The sequence below is a fragment of the Morone saxatilis genome, unplaced genomic scaffold, assembly GCF_004916995.1.
Source record: "Morone saxatilis isolate NCDOM2014 unplaced genomic scaffold, NCSU_SB_2.0 Contig18, whole genome shotgun sequence".
NCBI classification, from domain to species: domain Eukaryota; kingdom Metazoa; phylum Chordata; class Actinopteri; family Moronidae; genus Morone; species Morone saxatilis.
In genome coordinates this window covers 8,148,934-8,158,545 of record NW_023339740.1, presented here as the reverse complement: position 1 = coordinate 8,158,545, position 9,612 = coordinate 8,148,934, and the positions used below count along the sequence as shown (strand labels likewise).

At 40.4% G+C, this 9,612-nt stretch overlaps 1 protein-coding gene across 2 annotated transcripts in view; it reads right to left on the bottom strand.

Moving 5' to 3' along the window:
- Positions 1–2,648, bottom strand: part of magi1b (membrane associated guanylate kinase, WW and PDZ domain containing 1b) — a gene marked incomplete at its 3' end in the record, with an annotated part of 122,798 nt that extends 120,150 nt beyond the window's left edge. For both annotated transcript variants that reach the window (XM_035662123.1, XM_035662124.1), the window contains 1 exon segment: positions 1,843–2,648. In XM_035662123.1, the coding sequence (XP_035518016.1) occupies positions 1,843–2,140 (298 nt within the window). In that variant the 5' untranslated portion in view covers positions 2,141–2,648.
- Between the last annotated feature and the right edge of the window lie 6,964 nt (positions 2,649–9,612).

Sequence of the window (9,612 nt, the reverse complement as noted above, 5' to 3'; positions counted from 1 at the left end):
TTCCTACCATGACACTGTCGGCTGTGAAAATGGCTTATTGAATTCGGTGACGTCACACACAAACACTGGCTCCAGATTGGGGCGTTCACATTATTTGCAGCCACCGTAGTGCTACTAAATCCTACACACTGGACCTTTAAATTAAATGACATTGATTTACTTTAGTTTGTTCTATTTGTTCTTTGATTTTTTTTTTAATACAACGTTACATTAAAGTGGCTACATGCTGACTATTTCTGTTAGATAAATTGGACAAAATGTAGCAATAGAGAGCCAAAAGTCTGAAGCCTTTCATTCAATGCAAAAACTACAGTAGGTGACTGGTGAACAAACCTCCAGAGAGGAGGAACTGCTGTAAAGGCAGTGTGTGTTTAATTTAGTTTGTTTGCACTTCAGAGCACACAACTGCTCAGCACGACTATAAACAAATTAAACCAAGCTATATACATGTGTGGCCTCTGGTATGCCTCTGGGATTGTCAGAGCTGGACCACGTTTTCCATTAGCCCCGATGCTCCTCATCCCAAACACATATTTACACATTCAGCTGAAGGTTTTCTCCTTCACTCTACTGATAAAGATACTTCACCAACTTATCGCAGAGTGCCTTTGTTCACAGGCTGTATTGGACAAGATTCCACTCTTTACTCACTGGAAGAACTAGCGCATTCATCCATATCAGTGCCGAGGGCATTTTTCTTCCTTTGTACATGTAGGGCCTATATTGCTGGCAACAGTCACAGGTTATAAATATGTGAAATTGTCCTTGAAGAGTTGCTGCTCTTTTTGTCTGTCTCTACAGGAAGTTAGCGTGGCCCAGGCAGGCTCCGAGCATCCCTTCAGCAGTCTGCTTTGCCATGCTGGGAGCCTGTCAGAGTGGCTCACTGTCAAACTGCCCAGCCCCGCTGAGTCAAGCTGACCATGAACTAGCCAGACCAGCCGCACTGGCCTGATGTTCGGTGTCTGGTGTTCACATTCTTGTTAGGTGCTAGAGAAGTGTTGCCAGTCTAGCCTGTTTGAGGACTCAGCTGATAGATAAAGCCATAACCGGCGCAGCCACAAAGGACACGGGCCAACTGAGACTTTACCTACGTCGATGAATGGTGACTTCTTTATTTCATATAATGTGTCTGGTGTACTGAACATTTAGGGGAAAACTGACCTTCTCACATGTGGTTGCATATCATATCTCATGGTGTCACTTGGTGTTTCTACATGAAGTGAAAGTTTTGCCTAATTATAATTAATATAATTATTAGAATATTTTAGGAGTTGACTGTATTGTTCACCATATGATGGGACAGTCAACTAAAATGACATGAACAGACACATTATTTAGAATCTTTTTACACACGTGAATAATTTAAAAGGGTTGGAAAGGAGATTAAAGCTGTTTATGTGTGAAGCTACGTATATTGTTTCCACCCCCCCCAAAAAAAAAGAAAAATACACGCCAAACTCCATTCAAAAATCTGTCAATTTAAGGCGGCATGGCTCATCGACAGGTGTAACATGACTTTGTCGGGTTTTGGCAGCCAAATCAGCTCAGTAACACAATATTTCACCTGGCAGAACATATTTCAACATATTACCAACTCCACACTACTCATCTCTGGAAGCAAAGCCAATTTGGTGACACGTTTCAATTTTGATCAACTTTTGATTGATGTTGTACCTTTTAAGTTTGCCGAATTAAAGGGTGCATCCTTCTGTTTCGATACAAGGCTTGGCATACATTTCCCAACCCCTGTCCTCTTTCAGGACACTGGACCACATTAAAGGGCACAAGTTTGAACGGAGTTTTGCGCGTGCCGCTGCCTCTCTCTCCCCCCAATGTCCTTACCTTGCCTGACAGTTTTCAACCTGACGGGACCTTTGCAGTTCTTTATTACTGTCTGAATGTCATACAAAGGTAATCCGGAAATCGAGAGGTTCTCCACCTCCAGCAGCAGTTCCCCTTCAGTTAAGTTTCCACTTTTGTAAACCACGACATCCTCGTTAACTTGCCCGATGTAGGCGAACTCTCCGTTCTCCGCGCCGCCGCGCAGTGCCACATTCAAGTCACCACGGGCATTTTTAGAGACGGAGCACTCGTTCACTCTGGAGGTCCAGTGGTTTTTCTTTAGCACGGGTTTGGACATGGTGAACAGTTTATGAGCCCACACCAAAACAGTCTGGCTCTGCCACTGGGATAAGAAATAGTCAGGGCAGAAATGCCTCTCAGAAAGTAGACTTGTATCCGAGTGAAGCGCAGCAAACTTTGTTTCTCTTCCACAGAAACATGAGTGCCTCTGACAGTGTTGTCCCGCCGCTCTCTCCGGGTGACAAATCAAGCCATTCCCTTGTGCTCTGAACTTGCTCCTTACTGTGTGTGTGTTGCTTCCATCATTTTCTTAACATCCCTGCAGTTTAATCCTCCTTTATCGGTGTCATCTCACATCTGCCACGGTCCCACTCACGTCTCCGGTCCACTTATTAAATCCTCTGAGTTGTTCTGTAACTCACTCTAAATGGCTGTTTTCTTCTCTTTTGTCCGGTTAACAACGAGTCCTCCCTCCTCTCTCCGTATCCAGCCGTGAGACTTTCTCGGTGTTTGAGACCGCGCTCGGCCCGTGAACCAGGTACGACGCTCTCGTGCACTCTGGGCTCTGCTCTGACGCTGGGAGTGTGTTGCTGTTCGTGCTACATTCAAGTGCAGTGGGAAAGTTTCTGATGAGTTCACATGAACGAGCCAACGACCATGTCAGTGTGTAACAATAGATACAAGTGGAAATGTTCCGTAATCCCTGACGTGTGATCTCATTGTATGTGATCAAACAACATATAATATTTATGCATCTTTTTATTTTAATTTCTGAACTTACTTTGATTTTAAAAAATTCTAATTTTAACTTCAGTCCACTTATAAAACTAATTCTTATTTAGCCATGTTTTGAATCAGATACATTTACACGGTATTTGTCTGAATGACAGCTACTTAAAAAACAACAACATAGATTCTTAAACGCTCTGACAACAATACATAACCAATCCATCAATTTAATTGTATTATAATCACTATATGTGATGTAATTTTATTATTATTATCATCTCACTTTTTTTCACACCGCTGCCTACATGACAAATGAACACTTTTTTTAGAGCAACTGCCAGAATAGTGCAACATTTCCATGGTACTGAGTTGGGACAAAATTATAAAGATTTGAATATCGGAGCCTTCAAAGAGCACTTGAAGGCAGCAATATTACAATGAGCGCATGCGTGCTGTTCAGAACAGAGAGGCCTGTCTTGGCTGCACCTTTTACATGAAAGACTTTTACATGAAATACTGGTGTCATTTTGTCATTATTTCATTCGATTCAAGTTATTACATTTAAATACAAATCTTATTAAAATTCACTTGTTAAATATAAAATGTATTGTCAGACGTTCCTATTGCAAATATTTGCTTCTCTGTGGAGATTTTTATCAAGTAATTGTGATTATTTGAGCTGATACTCAAGCTAAATTAGTTTTTTCACTCAACAGACATGTTATGATGATTCTGACAGACATGCTTATTTGATAATGACCTAGTCAACCACAGGTTATACTTGTGATCCTGCCTTTCAGGATTCCTGCATTTCAGGTTAGACAGGCAGCACACCATGTTTTCATGTACGGGTGAAACCTATTCTTGTCTGCTCCTAAGTGTGTGTTTGTGTGTATGTATATGTTTGTCCCTGATACAGAAAGATACAGAAATGTCGACAGAATTAGTTGTATCCCTTACATCATATTTTGTGAATGAACAAGCTGCAGTAGGCTTTGCTTCTTTTTCCCAGAGATACAATTTCAGATCTTAATGGACGAAAACTTGGCAACATTATCAGTCTCATAAAAAATTATGATCATCTTTAATTACCACAGATTCTTGCTTTCTCTACACTCTACGATGGGAGAAAGAGACAATTGGTGAGTCAAAAAGGAGAATGAGAGAAAGAAAAGACAAACGGCAATAACTGTAGAGCATGTTTATTCTCCAACAAATAATAAAGCGTGACAATTATATAGATAGACACTGGCCTAAGACAGCAGGGATGAATACACTGCTTGATGGGATCAGATGGGCCAGGCCTCTCACCTAGGGAACAGTAGATGAGCTTTTCCCAACCTAAAAATAACAGTGAAAGTACTCTTGGTCTCTTGGGAGTAAAAACCATTGGCCTGGATGGGAAGGGAAATAGCAAGTGCACTTTTAAGCTGAAAAGGTACAACTTTCCCTTATCTCCATCCTTTATCAACTGTTCATCCATCAAATCCATGTTTAATATGTATACAGTTCATTGCACTCCCCTCCAAGGGCAATTTTCTTTGCAGGCAATTGATGAACAATAAACGAGATATAGAAAAGTACTTAAAACATAACGCAAGACACAAGCTTCGTAAATTATGAACATCTTTATTCATCTACAGAGCACCATTAAACTAAACAGCAGTAACACTGCACTTCTAACTATCCTATAAAAAATACATCAACCGGAGGCAAGCTATTAAAAAGTACAAGAAACAAAAGAGTTCCTTAGCCTGTGTGAGCTATCCTTCAGTGGTGTGAACCTTCTGATAAAAGGGAATCCATATCTCTGTAACTGTCATAACATTTTATTCATGGTCTCCAGATGATGAATCATACTGGTTGGATTGGCTTTTCTTTTGTGCCACCAGCAGGTGACAATTTTCATATAATAAGTGAAATATCTTAACATCTACTCGAGGACTTTGCACACATTATATAGACATAGCTAGCCAGATCATTGTGAGCATGTTAGTGTGCTTATGTTAAAATTTAGCTCAAAGCACTGCTGTGCCTAAGTTCAGTTCAAGCAACAACCCCCCTGGCTGGCAAATTAAGCCAACACGAAAATAACAAAAACTGCAGTCCCTCAAATGGCCACTTGAGGCTGGCTACAGAAATGAGTCAATCTCCATAAGGTCTATATTACAATGCCCAGCATTACAGTAGAAATAAACATGTTTTCAGCATTGTACAAAAACGGTTTTGTTCTCTATGGCTAAACTACCCATTCATATCAACTGTCAAGTAAACTGTTAGTCGGTGAGAACAGTTGTAGCAGATGCAGTGACCTTGGCTGGGACCAAACACAGACATTGTCAGAAGTCAGGTGATTTACAGCGGCTCCTACCAGGACTAGATACCACAGGTTCAGGCAGGGACAGGAGAGGCATAAAGGGAGAGAAGCGAGTTAGGAGAGAGCTGTTTTGGAAGCAACTGTTAACGTTATATCATCCATTGCATTGCTAAGTCAGTGAGTATTTGTTTTTGTCTAGCTGGAAGTTATTTATTCTGTGTTTTGAACAACGAGACTTGTGTGTGTTAAAATGTTGAAATAAATTGACCAAATGTTCAGTCTCATTGCAGGGCAACACATTCAGATTTATTACCACTTTTTCCGATATAACTTAACAGGCGTCTGTTGTATGACAACTGGTTAACTATTGGCTTTAACCAGTAAACTACCAGTCGATTAGGAAAATCTTTAGTCGAAGACAGCCCTAGAATTTTTATATAACTCAACCATCATTTAAATTTTATTGAGGCTTAAAGTTATGCATAATTAAGAGCATGGCTGCTTTGAGGGATAGTTGAATCCAGCCCGCCTCAGCTCTACCCACACTCCACGTCTTTGCCATTTTTGGATTAGCTAGAAGCCAACGGAGTCAGGACTGCCAAGACGGCGATGGCCAGAGCCGACTACATTGAGCTTCACATTGGCTACGTCCATTTTTAAATATACAATATATCTTGTTTTTAATTCCTGTACCTTTCTGGGAGCGGGTAAATTCTTCTCCTGGTTTGGGATCACTGATAAAGATATTAGAAGTCCTACCTTGACTGACTCACCAGTAATAGACTAATTACACATTTCTAGCAGTTTTCTCTGGTTTAATACATAACCTTAATATAAGTTTTATTCTCCAAGTAATGAATTCCACTGTTAGTGGCTTGAGGGCTGATTCACAAGGGTAGAGGACTTTTACACTTGAAGACTGGGTTTAATGCGTGTGTGTTTGAATATGTATATGTGCCAGTCACTTCCATCGTGACCTCCAGTGAAGGGGTGTCACCCAGCTCCTCTGCCAGCTTCCTGTCACACAGTGTCACCCAAATCAGATCGACAGAGGAAGACACACTGCCACAGGCCCAACATTTCCTATTCCCTTTCCAGCCATCCATCTGTCTGTATGTGTCAACATTTTCTTGCTAGCATTTTCTGCCTCCCTAAATTTCACTGTCATGTTCTCAGGCACACATTAATGAATGCAAATCTCTTCATGTGCATTCAGCAAATATGCACACAGCCTCAGCTGCATGTTGTGTTTTATCCACATGAGTCAACCAAATTGCATGCAATACTACAAGTATAGTTGACGTTACAATCAAAATGCTGTCTTTTTACGACCATGCATAGTTTATATGTAATATATCTATGGTCACATGTGTAATATTATATGGCACTATAGGATCTACATATTAAAGACCCATTGAATATGTAATAAATGTCAGCATCAATTCTGAGGACTAATATAGAAAAGTCAGGACCTTGTCGTGCATTAAAGCAGGGCTTTCACATTATCACTTTCTGCCATTGTGCCGCTGTGTTATGACAGCATATGTAATGAGGAAGACTTGGATAAGAATGGTTTGTTTATCATAAACTATTATTAGCCACCATTTCCATTCACTCTGCCTGATGTGCCTGGTGGCACCGCTGACAAGTAATGACAGAGTGAACTTAATGGCCAACAGTAATAATGTAGCCTTCAAATCTGACAGCTGCGCTCGGATGACTTTGGTGCTACACCCTGGCAGTCCTCCACCATTAGTAGCTTTCATGATGTACACAGTGGCTGAGCCATCCATCACTTCTGATTTCAAGTTTTGGAATGGGATGTTAGCATTATAGACACATCAGCTTCTGTATTTGCAAGTAGTTAAGAGCCCACTTGTGATGTACTTTCACCATAAGTCCACACTGCCCAAGTGCCTGTCAAGATTGCAAACAAGTGGAAGATTTTCAAAATACACTGGGACACGCTTGGTTGAAGAAGTCACCTCGTCACTCACACAAATACGTGACTGTATCGCTGTTGCTCACATGATTTTATGTTTTATTTTTAACCAGGGATGTCAAAATCGGGTATTGGGTCTGATGCTGTGTGTGCACATGTTCTCATATTGGTCATCATAAAACTACTCCAATAATGCAGTCAATACCACTTTAACAGGAGCGTGACATTACGTAACCTCGCAATAGTTGAGCTGTTAGGCGGAGGAAAAGCAGTGTCAGCAGTTTGGAGACATTTAAAACAACTTTTATATTTGGTGTGAAAAAGTATAAGTAATATTGATGCATCCATCATTTTCACATAAATTATGATAAAGTACATGACACAAAAAAATAACAACAAACAATCATTAAGGAGCTCATTGAGTAATATATGAAGTATTTACATGGAGTTAGGAAAGCTTTCTAGGCATGCTAACGCCATGGCTCTAGGGATTGCACTCTTTGTGTCAACCACCTTGGTCCAGACAGAAATATCTCATCAAGTAGTAGATGGATTGGCACAAAAGTTTGTACATTCATGTTTCCCACAATCATCAGGTTAAAACTTGTGATATTCCCATCAGCCTCAGTTCTACTCAGTGTTAAGGGCTAAATAGCAAATATTGACATAAAATAAGATGGCAAACATGGTAATCATAACATCAAAGCACCCCTGTGACTGTAAGTACAGCCTCACAGAGCCGCTAACATGGGTGTACACTCTTAATCTTGTTAGTACTACACTGTACATTTATGCTGTATCCAACATGAATTTGAGAACTTAGGAAGTTTTATGTGTTTGTTGATTGTCAGCTAACAGACCAGCGTATAGGTCCAGCTATATCACTTTAAAGTAATTTCAGGATTGCAGGCATGAGAGTAGAAAGTAAACAAGGTGGTGGGAGAGAGATTGACAGATAGGGAAAAATAAATAGAAAAAGAAGAAATTACGCTTTAAACGAGTTGTCAGAGATGTAGAAACAGAGGCCTATGTAATCTGCTGGTGCCTGACACCTGACCTTTTAACACATCCATCCTGGAAGGAACCTCTCTCCTTATCCTCATACCTCAAAACTTCCTTGTGTTTGAAACTTCCACATCTTAATCTGTAATGTTGCTCTCTTTGCAGACTTTTTGTATATCAAATGACTTGCAGTAAACTTTGCATAAATATTTAACTGAACTGTATTTCTTTTTAATTCTTAGAAGCTCTAATGTAGCCGCAAAACTAAAAACAAGTTTTTTAGGGCATGTCTATCCCGGATCATGCTTTGATGAATGAGATCAGACTGTTTTGAGCTGTCATTGCACCATCCTCTACACGGAGAGACACAAAATGTGATTTTGATTGGTGAAACAGTGCTGTGCAGATGTAATCCTATATGCAAGGCCACACATGACCTCATAGTATCTGTGGTGTAACATTGCATTGCTTCACCATTTTGCACAGCTGAAAGACAGCATGTGCATCACTCATAAGTCATTAAAACCATATGAACTTTTTATATCCGAGACCTAATTACTGCATCATAACTCCCAGAGTGGCCCCCTGCATTGTGTAACAAAGGAGTTTGTTTGCTGACCTATGACTTATCTGTGCTCATCACTTAACACAGCCTCTGTAAATGAGGAGGGTTATTTTTCTGCTTTAGATGTCACTTTAATCTACCTTACCTCTGTGCCCTGATAATGCCTCATTCATCATAATATCCACAACGTGTAGAGAGAGAGAGAGAGAGTGAGAGTGAGGGAGAAAGAGTGAAATCCTTTTTTTAACTAAAGCAGTTCAAAGCTCAGTGTTGCCCTGGAAGATTAAGGATGAATGGGTCGGCACAAAAAGGCCATCAGATTATGTGACTGGGCTGCGGAGAGCTGTCACATCACAGCCAATGACAGGACGGGGTTTCATAACGGGGACTAATGAGGTACTTGGTATAGTTAGGACTCTATTTTACTGTAAGCTCTACTGTACTAGAAGGTTCTCTGAATAGAGTTCTGTTTTTAAGTCTGAATCAGGAGTGAGCAACAGGGGCTGGAGCTCTTTAACTGAGGGCCCGGACAGGAATGGGACACTGAGTGAATTATACACATTATTCAGCATATTTAACTGCCTAAATCCACGTCAGCACATTCTTAAAGCTGGCTGTGATCCCAAGCAATAAAACATCAGCTGGATCTGGATACTGCAAATGTTTGGCTCCCCAATAACAGAACTGCCTGCCCCGTCCTGCTCTGCCTCTTTGGCTCATTAGCTGAAAATGCTTGCTATTTGCTAATACAATCTTTATAGATTCCCAAAAATATAAAGGGACATGTTATATTTACCAGTTTACTGATTGACAGGGGTATTTACATGTATACCCACCTAAATATGGGTTCTATCCTGATACATTGGGGAAGTATGTTTGCCCTGTTGCTATAACAAACACAACTCTGCTTAATCACTAAGGTCACACTTGAGAAATATCGACAAATGAGCATCTTCTCTTACGCTCTGAATATAA